This window comes from Lonchura striata, chromosome 3 (genome assembly GCF_046129695.1).
Source record: "Lonchura striata isolate bLonStr1 chromosome 3, bLonStr1.mat, whole genome shotgun sequence".
NCBI lineage: Eukaryota > Metazoa > Chordata > Aves > Passeriformes > Estrildidae > Lonchura > Lonchura striata.
Window position 1 is genome coordinate 45,722,219 of NC_134605.1, and position 18,142 is coordinate 45,740,360.

The 18,142-nt window shown below is 41.2% G+C and overlaps 1 protein-coding gene across 3 annotated transcripts; it reads left to right on the forward strand.

The window, feature by feature from the left end:
• Positions 1-2,268: 2,268 nt before the first annotated feature.
• On the forward strand, positions 2,269-17,356 carry LGALS8 (galectin 8). Of its 3 annotated transcripts, none has more exons than XM_021527085.2 (10): positions 2,269-2,359; positions 4,159-4,357; positions 8,200-8,288; positions 8,873-9,083; positions 9,752-9,868; positions 11,545-11,601; positions 11,680-11,706; positions 13,063-13,151; positions 15,472-15,637; positions 16,098-17,356. In XM_021527085.2, the coding sequence occupies exons 2-10, from the start codon at positions 4,244-4,246 to the stop codon at positions 16,245-16,247; spliced, it is 1,020 nt and encodes a 339-aa protein (XP_021382760.1). In that variant the 5' UTR covers positions 2,269-2,359; positions 4,159-4,243; the 3' UTR covers positions 16,248-17,356. The 3 variants fall into 3 exon arrangements, with proteins under 3 accessions (XP_021382760.1, XP_021382762.1, XP_021382761.1); XM_021527086.2 differs by lacking the exon at positions 2,269-2,359 and adding an exon at positions 2,520-2,540; XM_021527087.2 differs by lacking the exon at positions 11,545-11,601.
• Positions 17,357-18,142: the final 786 nt, after the last annotated feature.

Genomic DNA, 18,142 nt, shown 5'->3' on the forward strand with positions numbered 1-18,142 from the left:
CTGAATTAGGACTGGGACTGTGGAAATAAGGGAAGACTTTGTTATTTGCTGTCAGGACTGCCATTAGTAAATGGTGCTAAAAATAGCAGTCACAAGAAATCAGCAGGATCAGAAGACAGTCTATGAACAAAACAACAGCACTTTAGCACAAAGATGCTGAAGCTGTAAGCCAACTGACTCATTGTCAATGCTACATTAGGTTTGGGTGCTGAAATAGGGGCTTCCCTGCAAATTTCATAAACTGCCTATGACTCAGCCTAAAATCACATAATCAAACAGCTGTTCTGCTTCAGTAAGGAACTGGTGCATAATACAAATCACTGTATTTCCTCTGGATTGTTTCTTCCCAAAAGTAGAAGAGCCCTGAGCAAGAAGTAGTAAAGCAGTAAAACTTTATTTTCTGTGGTTCTAGAAACACTTCTGCTTATTGCTATTCCTTTCAGCATCATATTTTTTTATTCCAACCTTTCAGCATATTTTCTGTCTTTCCTGTTTGACCTGAACTTTCAAACCTGCTTTGAGGTTGCAGTCTCATACTGACAATTGAGTGTATTTCATGTATTTATGTAAGTCTGGTTTTATTAAAGTGCTCTACTCTTTCAACTAGAGTGCCTGGAAAAATAGATTCAAAGAAAAACTAAGTGGTAGTTTATTTGTTCTCTTTTTAAGTAGCGCTGTAGAATTATGTAGAACAGTTGAATAGCAGGCTTTTTTCTGGCAGCTAACTATACACTGTAGTTGTCAGTCCTCTCTCACAACCACTCATGATTCTAAGGTACCTTTCCCCAGGCAATCTGCTTTGCTGCTTTTTTATCCAAGCACCTCATTTCTACCGTTCTCCTCAAAAGAAGTGTTATCATACCTTTCTGTGAACAAATCCTTCCAGTTTTATATAGGTAAGCTGAGGTACCCATAAAAGCAGCAATCCTACAACTATCAGAAGAATTCTAGCAAGTAGATAGATGATTTGAGATGGGGCTTCTGTGTCGGTTAATTGTGGAATAAAAGACTGGATATTATCTAGCTAAGATACTCTAGTGGTCTTTGTGACAAGTGGCTGAATGCCATTCTAAATTCTCTATAACCATATACACTGCTTTTTGCAAGGCAAAGAAATACTGAATGCCTTTATTCGAACAGGAGATGGTGATTTAAGCTTATGAGCCTTTTATATTGCACTCTTTATTTTTGTGCTCATTTTTTCCCCATCCAGTGTATTAACAGAGGTTGTAGTGCTTCTCTGAGCAGACTGTTTGTTGTTACACATAATGAGCTATAAAACTGCAAGGGGCTTTGTTGGCCTTCCTGCTTACCTTACCAATCCTACCAAAATCACTCTTAGTGGGGCTTGCAAGGGGACAGGAAGATAGACCACAGCCTTGAGGCAGACGGAAGCTGGCTTGGGACAGAAATGACCACAGTCATTGTGGGTCACTGGAGAGCCTGGAGAGTTGAGCACAGAGAAACCTAATGAGGTTCAACAAGGGCCCGTGCAGGGTCCTGCACCTGTGGAGGAATAATCCCAAGTACCAGCACAGGCTGAGGGCAGATCTACTGGAGAGCAGCTTGGCGGAGAAGGACCTGGGAGTGTTGGTGGGTGAAAGCTGACCATGAGCCGGCAGCGCCCTTGCAGCAAGAGGGCCAAAGGTGTCCTGGGGTGCATTGGAAGAGTGTGGCCAGCAGGCTGAGGAAGGTCACCCTGCCCCTCTGCTCCACCCTACAGACGCCACATCTGGAGTGCTGTGTCCAGTTCTGGGCCCTGCAATACAAGACAGACAAGGAGCTCCTGGAGAGGGTCCAGTGGAGGCCACAAAGATGATTTGGTGTCTGGAGTATCTCTTAGGAGGTGAGGCTGTGAGAGCTGGGCCTGCTTAGTCTAGAGAAGGCTGAGAGGGGATCTCATTAATGCATAGAAATATCCCAAAGGTGAGTTCAAGAGGATGGTGCTAAACTCTTGATGCCCAGTGAGAGGGTAAGGCGCAATGGCCATAAACTAAACCCCAGGAATGTCAGGGAGAACTTATGCAGAGGGTGGCAGAGCACTGGGCACAGGCCTTCCGCGGAAGCACACTACACGCAGGAAGGCGCAGCCGCAGGGGACGGAGCGCAGCGCACCTCACGCGGTGTCAGCCCGCCCGCCACAGCGCCCCCTCAGCCCGGCCCCGCGGGGGGCGGCGCCTGCGCGCGCCGGGCCGGCAGGCCGCGCGGGGCACGCGCCCCAGCCCCCGCGCGGGCGGCGCCGCGGTGACGTCACCGCGGTGAGGGCGGGGCCGGGCGCGGCGGCGATGGCGGCGGCGGGGCCGGGCGGGCGCGTCCCGCGGGGGAGCGGGCGCTGCTGAGCGCCGCGGGGAGTCCTGCGGTAAGACACCGTGCGTGTCGGGCAGAGGGACTGCCTCGGTTCGCCGTAAAGCTGAAGTGGCCGAGGTTGCTTCGTCCTGTGTCCTTCCAGTGTTCGGGAGTCTCGGGTTTATAGCGGAGGACGGGGGACACCGCCAGTGTTTTGTACTTTAAGTGGTTGAAGATGTCCAGAAAGCGTCTCGGTAATTCTCTGTGCAGAATCCTTGTTCGCACTGGTGCCAGATCTCGCTTTAATTGTAAGGACTGGCCGGAGTTACCCTCATGAAAGTAACTCATGAGCGACACATTTTCTCTGTATCACAGTGGGAAGCCTAATAACCGCTTATTATTATTTTTGGTCTCTGTGGCTTCCTGTTTGTCTGTGGGAGATATTTCCAGCCCCTGGGAATGTGTGAGATAGCAGGGCACCAGGGAACCTTAACTTGCCGTGTTGCAGGTTTGGTGTAACACGTACCCTGGTGGTGGTGGCAGGAGGATACAGGAGAGCTTTGCAGTTGCACGTCCTTTGGACAAACAGAGCCTGAATTGCAGCTTTCCTTCATTATTGCGACCTTGCCAGTAAAACAGTAATAGGCAGATAAGAAAACTCCTAACTCATCACTTTGTCATAGTGCCACCTGCTCTTGGCTCTGCCAAGATCCTGAGCCAGGATCCTCTCCTAGCAGGATCTAGATTCCTGCTGCAGGCACAGGAAGTTCAGATAGCAGGATACAGCTGAGCTGTAAGTTTCGTTTTTGTGGGGTCTGCTGTTGGACTGTACAACCGTAAAGGCAAAATTATTGTTTGATTTGGTCTTTATTTTCTCCTTTTAAAAATGAAATCGATAAAACATGCCTGCACAGGCAAAAGTGAATTTATGGTAATATCCCTTGAGAAGATCAAAGGGCAAAATAGTTGTGCAGTGTTGAGACCTTATGTTCTCTGAGTTGTATTCTAGATACTGGTCTTAAGTGGGTGAGTTAATACCCATCTGGTCCAAATCTTCAACAAGACTAAGTCAGATGTTGCAAAATGGACCACTCTATTAATCATTGCAGAAGATTAACCCCTGTGGAACAGGCCACAGACCTTGGAGTTTTGATTTTGTGTTGTTTTGGAGTTTTTTCTGTTTTGGTTTTATTTTTTTTTTTCTTCTCCGTTAACATAGCTTTCTGTTCTCACACAATAATGTGGCTAGAGCCTTCACCTTTGACTTTTTCCCTGTCTGCTTGTTATCACCACATAGTTTATATGCTACCTTATTTCTCCAGTGTATGCCAGAAATAATACTTGGTAGTTTCAATTTGGCCCTGAATTTTGGACACTTTGTTAAAGGATTTGCTAAAGAAGTTGCAATGTAGCTGAGTATACTCACAAACTTTATTTCTTATTAATGTTGTGCATTTTGTTATAGTTTTATAAATTTCTGTTATTACTTGTGGAGTTCTGAGATTGTATGTGTTAGAGGAAGAAATGTAAAACACCCTCTGTTTCTCTTCTTTGCCTAATATTTCTTAGCTTTATGTAAGATAAAGGTGGAAAAGGCAAGGTCACTTGCTAAGGCTTGTCTGCCATGGTAAATCTGGGGATAGCACACTCCTGTTGACATTGTTTATCAGTGGGGCATCTCAGTGCTTTAAGAAAGCCTTTTAATTTCATATTTCAAAACTCTAGCAGAGGTACTGGAAAGATGTTTGCATACTTTCTTCTGCTATTTGTAGCTGTACCTTGGAGGGTTTTAATTCATGTTGTGTTGTTTTGTTTCTCTTTAATTAAAATTTTTGGGGTTTTTTTTGGTTTTTTTGTTTTTTTTCCCCGAAGGGGTCACTCCTTTGGTGTTGCCTGATCAGTGAGTTCTCCAGCAGTGGCCACACAGAACTGACAGACCTGAGCTGGAGGTGGGAAGATGACATCCTTAGGTGCACCACAGGAGGAAATGTGTAAACTGACCTTGGATACACCACAGAAAGAAATGCTTGAATTGCCCTTGGATACATCACAGAAGACAATCAGTAACCCGGTAACTCCTCTGTCATGTCGACAGTGTCTCCCTTGGGAGATGGGACTTTGCTGTTTTATATCAACAGTACTGTTTTGCACAGTGAGGGATGCTACTGAGAGCTCTGCATCACTCAGGTGTTTGAGGGAGAATGTCACAGGTGACATGAAGAGCTGATGGTGTTTAGAAATTGTGCTGTAAACAAATGGACAGGACTTCCAAAAGAGGACAGACGTTCTGTCAGCCTTGGAGGATAATCCTGTTTCATGTACAGCTTACACAGATGTCTGGCATTTTTGCAGAATATGCTGGAAAGTGAAAGTATGATTTGTTTTCACTCCTGATTCTCTGTAAATACGGGTGGGGTTTGGCAGCTCTCATGAAATGTTTATTTTGTTGTGCCTGTAACTTCAGTCTGAACAACTAAACTTGGAATCTTTTTTCATAGTTCATATCTTAATTCATAATAAATCCTGTTTTCTACGGAAAACTTGAACTGACATGATTCAGCAATTGCAGAGACCAGATTTGACAGGATTTTGTTTGCCTGGCTCAGAGTCTGGAAACTTTCTCTGAAAAGTTCTAGCATTCTCATGGTCTGTGATAGCAGCCTGACTTGGGCTTACCATAAAGGGGTGATCTGAAGCTGTGTTTTCTGTTGTGCCTTAAAAAAGGTCATTCATTTGAACCTGCAGGAAATAGTATTTTTACCATTCTGTGCTAGATCCCTTTAAAAATACCAAAATCAGTAAAGTATATATGTGGAACGTGCAGTGGCACAGACCTGCACAGGACTTCCTTATCTATTGCAGCTTTGCACTGTCACACTCTTGGGTCCTCAGTGAATCTGACTGTTTATTCCCAGTGTATGGTCACTGCTGCAAAGTGAATAGAGTTAGGCATGAGGTTTCAACCTCCTTCAGAAGAATCCAGCTGGGAGAGGAAGGAAAGCTGGCCGTATGATCAACTAGAAGGTGGGAGGACTGAAGTGCAAAAGGAAAGGGGGATGAAAGTTAGTAGTTGGAAATCTTGGTGGAAGAGGAGGTGTGAAGAGAAGGGTTAGGCAATGTTTAAGGCAAATGAGTAGTGTCAGTGAGAGACTTAAGAGTCCAGCAAAACTGGGTGGCTGCAAGGGGACTGATCAGTATGATGGGTGAAAACACCTAGCAGGAGAATTCAACTAGACTTTAGGGGTCCAGAGCCTATTGTGAGAAAATGAATGAGTATTTGGGATTGGAATGTGGAGGCAGAGTTGGGAAAGATTGTGCCAGTGACTGGTACAAATTCTGGAGACTTTGGGGCAGTCTCCAGACAAGGCAGTGAGCAATCTGCTCTGTCTGACCTTGCTTTGAGCAAGGCATTTCGCTAGAGAGACCAGAGGTGTCTTCCAACCTCAGCCCTTCTGTAGCAAGGCAGGCTATGAAAATATCATTGTTTCAGTACATTGTTCCATTAGCAGCAAAACTTCATAGTTTATTACAGGTTTGAGTCTGAGCTGTATTTCTTCATTACTGTACTGTTCTCAAGCATGCAGAAAATCTGCTTTGGTCCTTTATGCCTTTTACTCCACCTATCTGATAAGAAATGATGCCCCATCTGGTGGGGCAGCTGTCTGATATCCAGCATGCTGCATAAAAGCTTTTATCACTGTCCTTTCCTCTGTAAGACCATAATTCTCCTCTTGTTTTATGAAAACTGGCATGTTCTTTTAGGAAGAACACCATCTCCAAGACTTCTCAAATTCAGTTGACATTGACCAGTTGGCTTTAGAGCTAAGTTTTGGAGGTCTGGAAGAAAGGCAGGATGATGATAGATCATGTCACGTGACAAGTACTATCCTTAATAAAGAAAAAGTAGTAGTAGTATAAAAAGAGCATCTTGAGACATTAATAAATTAATGACACATTCTGTGATGACAAAGTCCCATTAAGTAGTATTGCACCCAGAAAAAGCTCTATTACGCTCTTGTTGGTTCCACATCTGAGCTTCTGAAGAGTTGACGGCCACCTTTTCTTTTAAATAAATGCATCCTTTTGAATATAAAGAAGTGCTTTTGCTACAGTTCCTTTTCAGGGGTATAGAACTTTGCTTCACTAAAATGGTCAAGTCCCAGTATCCCTGACCTGTGTGTGCTTCTTCGGTTTGTCTTTGGAGACTGAACCAGTAACTTACTACTTTATTGCAATAGAGCTACTGCCCCTCAGGGGCAGAGAGTAAAAATAAGAACAATCAAGATACGCTTTTTCTTTTTGATTATTATTGCTTGAATAAAACTTATCTTCTGGAGTTCAGCTTGTATTTTAAGGAACCAAGTTGCTACTAGTAAGCAAAGGGATTTCACTTTTCATTTGCTTTTAACACTTAATTTCATATTTTGGTCCTCTTCTACTGCACATGCTAAAGCAAATAAACATGATGAGATTTAAAACAACTTAGCAATTTGCTTGAGAAGCAAGTTCTATTTTTTTTTCTTGATGCAGAAGACGTCTCTGAATTAGGTTTTATGCAGTGTGTGGGTAGCTGAGAAGGAAAGTGGAGAACGGGCAGAAAAGGATGTGTATCTACTGTCAGAAATGATCAACGCTCTGGATTTAGACAATTACTGGTGTTGTTTCTTTTTCTCACAGATTAACAAAAATATGTGTCTGCAAACACATGCCCTTATCCTCCTGTTTCATGCAATGATCAATATATTTTAAAAATAAAAATCTCAAGGTGTTGTTTTATGGTCTAATATTCCATTCAAGAGTAGTAATTCCAATGTGTTTATTATTTCTGTTGTTAAATTACTGGAATTCTTGTTTGCAATTGGTGTTTCATTTCAGGAGTTTCCCAAAATCTTATAAACTACCAAAACCAACCTTGGCAAAATTTTATTTTCGTTAACCAGAGCAAATGCAACATTTTCTACCATTTACTTCCTTTTTCAATCTGAAGCACATCACACAAGCGATGAGATGTATACTTACTGCTTTTCTTTTGGGCCAGGCACCTGGGAACTTCCACAGTTTAATGTTAAGTTGCTTCCCATCCCTTCCTGAAATGCTGGATGATCAGGGTAGGGCTTCTGTGAGTACGTCTGAGTCTTTGCTGGTGAGCTGTGCTGTGGTGTTTGGCGCTTTTATCCTAATTGACATATCCCTCCCTATGGCTTAACAACTCTCACCATGCCATTTCAGTTCAATGTAACATCCATATGTTGCCTTCTCCAGCTATTGATACAGAAGAAAACATATCGAGGATTGGAGCCAGACTGCATACTGTAGGCACTGTAAAATCCAAGACTCCTGAACTGGGCTGTTTTAGTGCACTTTGCAGTTCTTAGCTTATTAGAGTGAGGTATTTTGTTGTGTTTGTGTAGGTGTTACTAAGAAGACACTCTGTGGTTTTTACTAAGAAGACACCCTATCATTGTTTTCCCTAATGGAGCATGAATAAGCAAAAAGGCAGCTCCTGTAGTCTGGGATCAGGGGAGTTGTAGAAGTTGCATTCTGGTACCAGCAAGGGGGCTGATAATAGTCAGCCCTTGGGAATGACCTAATTTGAAGTGAATCCTCTTTATGCTCTATGAATAGTGAGGCAATAAAATATTATGACTTCACCTGAGAGCTAAGAATGGAGGATGGAAATTTTAGTTTTGATTTTATCTGAAAATCTTGGTTTTCATAGTGGAAAATATGCCATGTTTTCCCTTCCTGTTGTATATTCTTTTATATTAAAAGCTAGCTGTGCTTCTAATGTTGTAGAGCATCATGTAATTAAGAATTAGAATCTAATTCTTAAACTATGTTGGGGTTTCTTGCTTCCATCACAAAATGGTATTGGAATATTTTTTTGTTCTTTTTTGTTCTCCCCTCTTCTAGATCATTCCATATGTTGGGACAATACATGGTGGCCTTGTTCCTGGAGAGCTAATTGTGATACATGGCACTGTTCCTGATGATGCAGACAGGTAGAGGCTATGTTGTCAGGTTTTGCAGTGTCACCATGTGAGCATGAATGTAAAGGGTGAAATGTTTCCAGGGGTCCAACTTAGGATGGCACACAAAGGCTTGATCTAAATCCTTGTGATAACATCAGATTGAATGCAGGCTTAAAGGATAATCTGACACTAACAAAATTGATAACTGAATACGTATTGTGTAGGAATTAAGTTAAACTGGGATAAGGAGGTATGGACTAGTGCTTGTGCCCAGTAAGGGCACAGTAAGGGGGTTCTGTTCCCTGACCTTATCCAAGGTTCATTTGCTATGTTCTGCTGAAGGTGATGGAAGGGAAGGTGGTGAACACAGTAAGTGATAGCCATTAAATAAATTTAAACATTTATAGTCCCTGCGGACAGATCATGGGTGAACCTTTCACATCTGTGTAGGAAGAGAGGAGGGCAAATGTTTCTTTGGGGATTTTTTCTTATTCAGTGGCATTCATTGTGTCTGCCTGTTCTGAGGCTCCACAGTAAAACACAAATATACCAAGCCTTTAAGTGTGCTCTTGAGAGACTGAGCTGAATGTGGTTTGTCTTACTTTTGTGATTAGGTTCCAGGTGGATTTACAGTGTGGCAGCAGCATAAAGCCTCGAGCTGATGTGGCATTCCATTTCAACCCCCGCTTCAAAAGGTCTGGCTGCATTGTTTGCAACACACTGGAGAGGGAGAAGTGGGGCTGGGAGGAGATCACTTATGAGATGCCCTTTGGAAAAGGAAAGTCATTTGAGATTGTCATCATGATTTTAAAGGATAAATTCCAGGTGAGTCTGTGTTGATTCTTCGTCTGCAGCCATTTTCAGGCCAATAAAGTAGAGGAATTTTGTATAATTGAAATAAATATTGGAGATCTAGGTGTCTCTGTTACCTAGGTATAGTCTAACTACAGAAAAGTTTAGAGCTTTTCTTTAAAGAGGTGCTAATTAAATCAGACCTTTAATTTTGTATTGCTTTCCTCAAAATTGGATGAGTAGGCAAGGAACTTCCTGCCATAGCTAATGGCTACTCCACCCTTCCCTCTGTATGTGCAAAGGGCTAATCTTGGGATAAACCTGTTCTGTGGCTAGTGTAGGACAGCCCTCTTGGAGGGGACATGTGAGATGTATTTGTTTTGCTCTGTTAGACTGCAATAATAGATTATATTACATTGATAATACCATGCTGGTAAATGATCAGGTGTTAGAAAGTTGTGAAGTGCAAATTTTAGTGTAGGTAAACGAATCTCCCTCATAGTTATGGAAAGAGAGACTGACTCATGGATGAGCTGAACTTAGTTGATCTGATATTTCTAGGACACTCCTAGGAGTGTTTTGTACCAAATTGTTTCTGTACCAAACCAGTGTAAGCCAGAGATGTGTGCATACAGTTTGATACGTGGCTGGTGTAATGTATGTTTAATACATTTTTTCTGTTTTGTTTCCCATCTCTTTAGGTTTCTGTAAACAAAAAGCACTTGCTGCTCTACAACCACAGAATTAGTCTTGAAAAAATAGATACTCTTGGAATATATGGCAAAGTGCAGATCAAAACCATAGAGTTTGTTTCTAAGGTAAGTTGTATAGATAGCTGACTTGTTTGATTCGTTTCCTCTTTCCTGCTAAACTGCATAGTGGGATTTATGGTGAAAAGGAAGGAGAAGCAGCTACACAGTCCAATGTTAGTAAAGAGATTTTGGTTTCCCCACATTTCAGCATGTGACTGTCATGAGGTTTTCTGTCTTCCTGTTTCAGTCATGCAGTTAGGGGCAAGAATGTGACAAAATTTTCCAGCTTACAAAGTTAACATGACAGATTGTATAAGAATTGGTTGGATACTTAGTCTATGAGTGGATTAGACTTTTCAAATATTGCAGGGGCTTCAGAATGAACTGTTGAGTATTCAGTGCTTCTAAGGGACAAGTGTAGCCATGGCTGCAACTTGTTGCTTGGCTTTGAAATGCCAAGGTCAGCCACAGCTGGAACTCCTTGTGTACATAGCCCTGTTTTTCCTATTTAACTGACTGATTTGTTGACTGAAGTCAAAAGGGGATAAGAAGAGGTACTCTTTCTCAGACTTTGTAGTGGACCAAACTGGAGTGGATTCAAAGTGAAGTCTGTGCTGTGCCTCCTCTCATCTGTCAGCTCTGCTACTGATAGTAAACTAACAGGGAGTTTTTCCTGTGGAGAAGGAGAGATCCTTTTGTTCTGAAAGAGTTAGATTTTTTAGAACAGAAACTGAAGGTGATAAATTCCAGGGAGATACAGAAGGTGAATGCCTTTTCCCTTTTCTGCCACGCACTAAGGTAGTCTACCTACTGCTGTGAGATACTCTGGGTCTCTTCAGCACAATCTTCACTACAGTGTGGGTGAAGCTTTTGACTCTTACTGCCAAATATCAGGTCTAACTCAGGTCAGCAGACTAATAATTGTTTTGGTAGGAGGCAAAGCTGAACATAATGAATTCTAAGCTTTAAATATAGGTCTGCTATGTTTAAAGATCATTTGCGAAGATGGTAAACAGATTTTCATGGGTCCCATCACTTGGCCTTGGGCATGTTGCCAGAATAATATTCTGCAAAAGCTGTCTGCTTCCTGATCTTGGAGGACTGACTCCAAGAAGAGCTTGAGGGCAAGCAGATGCTGTAGGTTGTTTTCTGACACAAGCACAAAACATACACCTGTGCCTACTGATGCTGTATGCTTTGTGGAAGAAAGGAATGGAGAAAGGTGATTCTTTCCTTTTAGTCTTTGCTTCTAATACACTTTTCTGAGGAGGAAGTTGGAGGTTTGGATTGAAATAAGCAACCTGAAGACACCAGCTGGAACTGTCTCTGGCATGGCCATGTTGCTCATCTGTCCTTCCCATGAGAAGGGACACTAATGTAGAGGGCTGCTTGGGATTAAGAATCTTGCTGTATGGACTTGCCATACTGGTATTTCTACCCCAGTGAGGAAAACTCCATGGGTACCTTGAGATTCTGAGAGTTTGACAGTACTCTGACTGTTAAATAAAGATTCAAATTGTAATGAGGTGATCAGAAATCTTGATTTGGCTTCAGCAGTTGAACTGCAGAGCCTTCCTGTAGTTTGTAGGGGTTTGGCTGTCTTCTTTATTGACATAGCCCTAAGATTTCCATCCTATCAGTTCACCATTCAAAGCATGATGATCCTTACATTGTTCTAAACCAACTTTAGCATAAAGTTATATGACGTTAGCAGTGACACCTAAATATCTCTCTTTCTGCAGTCTTTACAAGGCTCTCAGCCATCGTCTCTAGGAGTAACAAAGATAAGCACAGAAAATGTACGTATGTTTGTAAAAGGTTGAATGATTCTCCCTGTTGTCTGATAAGCTAGGTAATGTCCTTTTCTTCTCTTGTAGGGGGCAATGCTGAATGGTTCACAATTGGTAAGTGTTTCCTGTAGATTTGTGGCAAATGTAGAATAAAAAACAATAAAAAAATACTTCAGTTATTTATAAAAAGACAAGAAGAAAGGAATTGATAGCCAACTGGAGAAAGATCATCAGTGAGGTTTTGTAGAGGGTAATCCTCTTCTCTGCTGCTAGTACAAATGAGACTATTGTTAAATCATTTAGAAAACCCAAAAGATTAAACACAGCATCCACAACCATAAACAAATTAAAAGCAAAGTATCTGAAGTTTTAAAGGACCAAGTCACAGTGGAATTTTTTTCAAATAGGCATACTTCGTTGTCTCTGCCTTAGGGAACACCTGCAAAGCAGAAGTATTCTGCAGTCATAGTATGTTAACATGTATGAAACCTGTCTGCTACATCTTCTTCTTGCTGACACATCCCTGTGTGCACTTTAGGTAGCTGGATGCAAGCATTGCACCTTAGGGGTGGAACTTGTACCCAGCTAACATGGAGTAAAGATGGAGTGAGTGCTCATCTTTTTGCAAAAATCTGTGCAGGTGGACTGTATCCATGCTGGAGCAAGGACTGCACTCAAACTGAAAAGGAGTTGAAGCCAGGAATATATACAGATAGAATTTGTGGAGAAGGTGAAGTTGCAGTGAGTGCCGTAATTTTAGACACTTTGTCCCTTGACAGTGTGCCTTCTCCAATCTTTTTTTCAAAACTGAGTGATATGCACTACTGTAATTTGCAAGTGGTGGGCTTCGGCAAAAACATAAAAGTGAAATGCTCCTCAATTCCTTTCTTTTCCCTGGTAAAAATAACTGTTAACACAATGAAGAAGTAAAGATGAATAAAATACTTGCATCATCTATCATTATGAACTGCTGCCAGGAGGACAGAACACGTAGTGTCTGCTTCTAGCACTTATGTGACCATGGGACAGCAACACACCTTAGAAGGAGTCTTACACTTTAAAGCAAAACTGATACTTCCAGAGATGAAAAGTCAGGTATAAGTCTGAATAATTATGTGATTAGAATTTAAACTATTACAGGGAGTTTCATGCTTACTTTTTTCTTGGTTTTTTTTTCCTTTCCCTTTCTTCCCCTCCTTTCATTAGTAGGGGCAGAAGTAGTTGTAAATAATGTTTGTTTTGAACCCAGGGTGGCAGTCTAAATTAAAACCCAGTACATAGATGTATTCCACTACAGTATTAGGATCTCACAATATGCTGTAGGAATGACTTTAGTGGTAAGTACAGATTTGCAGTTGTAGGCCAAAATTTCATCATGCCATAGTAAAGCTCAACTTGCATTAAAAAACAAACAAACAAACAAAAAAAAGTAAGTCACAGTCAAAATTTTTACTGGGGGTATACTTTCAGGGTGTTCCTTACACTGGGAAACTTGATACTGCACTTTGTCCAGGATGCACAATTGCTGTTAAAGGAGAAGTGAATAAAACCGCAAAGAGGTATGTGTTACTGATGGGTTTTTTTGCTGTTATTTAACTGAGGTGCTCTTGAGAATAAGTTGGCTTTTCCATTGCCTCTGCATATCCTTACTCACTTGCAACTTAGCATCTGGAATCACCTGAAACTACAGTGCAGGTTTCTCAGGAACCAGCAGGATTACCACTAGAGAGGACTTAAAAGAGCAGCTCCGTTGTGAAAAGTGAAGGTAAAATCTGAGTGGCTTACCTACTAAGTCTATGTCATTTACAAATTTATGTGTTTGTTCAGGGCTTTCCATTGTGCAGGAAGTGTGAGCAGATGTACTGTACAGAGACAGCTTTTATTCTAAAGGGATCCAAGAGTAAGGATCTGGCAGAAATAGATGAAACATAAGTCAGGCAAGTTGCTGGTGTGCTCAAATGCTGCATGTTAAACAATATTTCTCTGACAAACCTCCTTGGTGTAAGCATGAAGGTGCTTAACTGATGTAACTGAGTGATGAAAATGATTAACTGAGTGATTAAGAAGGATGGAGGGCCTCTCCAAAAAGAAAAGGCTAAGAGAATTTGGACTGTTCAGCCTGGGAGAAAAAGTGCTTCAGGAAGACCTAATTGTGGCTTTCTGGTACATCAAAGATGCCTATAAGATACATGGAGAGAGACTATATAGAAGAGCATGTGGTGACAGAAAAGGGGGAATGCCTTCCATTCCAAAGAGAGTAGGTTTAGGTTAGATATGAGAAAGAAATTCATTACTATGAGAGTAGTGAGACATGCCCCATGTCTAGCAGCGTTCAAGGCCAGGTTGGATGGGGCCCTGAGCAGCCAGGTTTGGTGAAAACTGTCCCTGCTTGTGTCAGGGGGCTTGGAACGAGATGAACTTTAAGGTCCCTCCCAACCCAGGCCATTCTGTGATTCCATGAAAGCTGATAGGGGAGTATGAGCAATAGTTTTTGTAGCAAATGAGGAACAAAGGGTTGCAAAGAACACCTTTTCCAAACATGAAATAAAGCTTGGGGAGTAGGGGAGCACAACACAGTCAAAATAGAGCTGAGCAAATGTCTGTGCTCCAGCATGCCCTTTACTTGAGCGGTAGTTTTGGCTCTGCAAAAACATGCCTAGAAATGAAGCAATTAATGAGAAATTAAAATTATGAGAAGCATTTTTCCACATTGTGCGTATGTATTGCTCTCCTGCCTCCTCAGGGAACATTTCTTCCCTGCAGCTGAACAGCATTCAGAGTTCATACTGGAATCCAAGTTCTGGAATCTTTATCCACAAAGTTTGGATGGACTTCAGATTGAATAAGATAATTAATACTTAGAGAGTAGCATTTCTTTTCCTTCTTTTAACTTGAAAAGTTTATTATCACTTTTCAAGTGCTGAATGTGCTTAGATACGTGTAAGCATGCAGAGGCTTTTGGCTGTTCAAGTGTGCAGGTTGTCTGCTTTTTATGTTGATGCTTTTCAACTCATATATTTATATAGAGTTTATAAATTATTTCATGTCTTTCGCTCATGTCACACAGCTTTAGGTGTTTCTTTTTCTGGTGAAAAAGAGAAATTAACAGTTTGGAAGTGTTGCAATATTTCCTGTCTGGACTGAATAATTCTCAAAAGAGGGCAACAATCTGACAGCTGGAACTAATTTGGGTGGGGAGGAAATATTTTTTTCTTCAAACACAGGTCTTTGCCACAGGTTGAAGCATTCATTTGAATGTGAATGACTGTTCCCTCTGATCACCTTCCTCCAGAGCTCCCCTTTAGCAACATATTTGGTGGGCATGTCTGAGATGGCAGAATATTCACTCAGCCTGGGCAGAACTTTGCTACCTGCAAAATTACATTTTGTATGCATGGTGTCCCAGCAGTCTTAAATGTATGGTGAGAATCCTTAAACTTTTCCTTGGAGTCCAACCACTTTGTTGGCAGAAAGAATATGATGTCTTTAGGTGAAACAAAGGCTCCCACTCTCCATTGCCTGAATGAAAGAGCTGGGGAAGCAGGCAGCTCTTTATGTTCCTGTGGGAATGCTGCTTCCTAGTGCAGTAGGGGAGCCACTCTTGGCTCAATAGCTTCTTGTTGAGACATGTACAGAAAGCTGTGAATGATGAAGTGGATCTAGCAGGGTCATGTCCTACATTTGCTGCCTCCAGGAAAGGTTTCTGTGCAGAGGAGACAAGTGCGTGCTGGCTGGCTGGCTGCTTGGTTTTTCAGGTGAATCACAGCCCTGGCTCATAAGCAGCCTGAGTGTTGGCTTAGGAATTGGTAAGTGGCATTGACTGCTGTTGTCATGTCTGCAAAACCTTGGTGCAGTAAACTTTAAAAAAATATCTTCCAGCTTTGCAATAAATCTGAGACCAAGTGACTCAAAGGACATTGCTTTACATCTGAATCCCCGAATGAAAAATAAAGTTTTTGTAAGAAACTCCTACCTTCATGACAGCTGGGGAGAAGAAGAAAAGGAAATTGCTAACTTTCCTTTCAGTCCAGGGATGTATTTTGAGGTAAGATTAATTGAAAGAGCATCAAACTGAAAAATCTGCCAAATGGATTAACATTGGTGCTTAAATATCCTATTACCAATACAGACTTAAATAAAACTACTACTCCTGCATTTCATGTCTTGAAAATACTTAGAATTAAATGGGACCATAGAGAGCAGACATTTATCTTTATTTAGTAAGAGTTTTCTTTTTAAGTAATTGCAAAAATTCAACTTGTGCTAAGAGCAAATTTAAATTAAATTGAGTTGGACTTGATGATATTTTTAGGTCCCTTGCAATTTAAGTTATTCTGTGATTCTGTGAATTTTATTGGTGCCCCATTTTTGTTTTTAAATGTTGCTTTTGCATGAAACATTCTCTGTAACAGAAACACATCTTGCCCAAATCCATGCTAGGTCATCAGATTTTTTTGCATCTTACCTGAGCTTAAATGTTAACTGTTTTTCTTACTGCTTTCCAGCTGATTATTTTCTGTGACGCCTACCAGTTCAAAGTTGCTGTTAATGGTGTTCACACTCTGGAGTACAAGCATCGTTTTAAACAACTTGAAAAGATCAGCATAGTGGAAGTCACGGGAGATGTTCACTTGTTGGATGTGAGGAGCTGGTAGTTCTTTTCAATAAGTACTAAAAGAATTTAACCTCTTCTAAGGACAGTGCCTCCTTGTCAAGTACAAACAGGTGCTGACTCATGCTGAGCCTGCCTTTAGCCTATCTAGGCTTTGCATTTGCCTCTGAGTTAGGCAAGTACCAGAAACGCTAACTGCAAATTTAAATCCTTCTCTAGTCTTCAGTTTCTTGCAAGCTAAATTAGTGTTTGCTCAGATAAATCTCCTGCATTACTGAACCTAGCAATATGAAAATGCTGCATCATACTGTGTTCAACAATTGCACTCTGTATGTTAATAACTACCATTTAGCATACAACACTATACATTCAATATTATGAAGTAGAAGTTAGACTAAAACAGAATCCAAAGATAGTTATGCATCTCAAAAGGGAAGTTTATAATTTATTTAATATAGAACTATGGATTATAATTCTTTGTCTTAATAATAACCTTTACAGTGAGGTTGGATTAAGCAAACAGTTGACCCTTTACTTCTGGTAAAAGGCAGGGAAGTTTGATCTTACCTCTTAGCCTGCTGCTGCAATAGCACCTTCTCTGACATCTATGGTTATGTCACCTCCTGCTTACAAGGGCCCAGGATTTCTAGCTTTTAGTTTTCCCAAGTGAAACACAGGAAAGGGATTTAGCTGGTTTCAACTACACGCACTTTTGAAAGTTTGTTTGATCTGAAGTGGTTCCTAACTAGGTTAAGAATCCTTGGGGTCTGAAGTAGATGTTTGTGGGTTTCATTTTTAGACTTATGTCTGAATCCAGGCAGTCCAGGTAGAGTTTCAGCTGAGATGGCACTTGACTACTCAGCTGTGGACTAGAGAAAGAATCCTTTTTCAGTCTTGTATGAAAATACTACCTATGTGAAATAAACTGTTCCTATTCAGTTTTCCATACAAATGTCAGTCTTTTTATATCCTTTTTAAAAATGAGTTACTGTTGGTTGTCAATACATGCTTGAAGGATGTCTCTGTATGTTGTAAGACTGCTAATACCGAAGCAATTTCAAGAATAAGATGTACCCTAAAAGACTTTAAATGAGCAAATTTAATGTATAAAAAGCATCAATAAAAACATAAATGAATTCTGCTTTTCTCCAAGTGTAGCTATGATCCCTTTTTGGTCTATTCTCTTTTGTTTTGTTATTGTCTTACCAGTATCTCTGAAGTTGGCAAAGTGACCCAGACCAGAGAACCATTTCAGCATCAAGGAATTAGTAATGCACAGAGCAGTTAATCTGGACAGGCGCTGGGACTGGGCTGTGGCCATGCTGGGGTGGCCTTCAGGGCTGTGCTGTGCTGTACAGACCCCTTGGCTGCAGGATAAACTCATTGGAACAGAAGAGCTGGTAGGCAGCTCCTCATGGCTGTAGTATCACTTGTGTGTTCTTAGCCTTTAGCTAAGTGTTCAGCAGATGTTCTCATGGCAATGTCCTTTTTGTTTGACAGCAGACACAACTAACAGTTTTAAGAAAATCTAGTAAGAACTTGATGTGGTAATCTTTCCATGTATGGGCTCTACATGTCATGCTACCCTGGACAGAGGCTCATTCCCAGCACCCAGTGAGATGTAACATTATCTCCTGTATAGTTTCAGTTCTACCCTGTTGCATTTTAAACCCTATTTCACAGAGTCTGAGTGCCTTAGTACCACTGTAATGAAACAGCAGCTCATGGTGCAAAACAAGTAGTAGTTTTTTGGGTAAATGCATTATCATAGCAAGCAATTTATTCTTGAACTTCAGCTAATCAGTAGTAGTCTTTAAAAACTATAAAACAAATTAGTTTCTACATGGATCAGTTTCTTGGAACTTCTTTTTCAGTATCTTCAGTAGGTATACTTTTTACTTCCCTACAGGTAACAGAAAAAAGCAGAATTTCAGGATT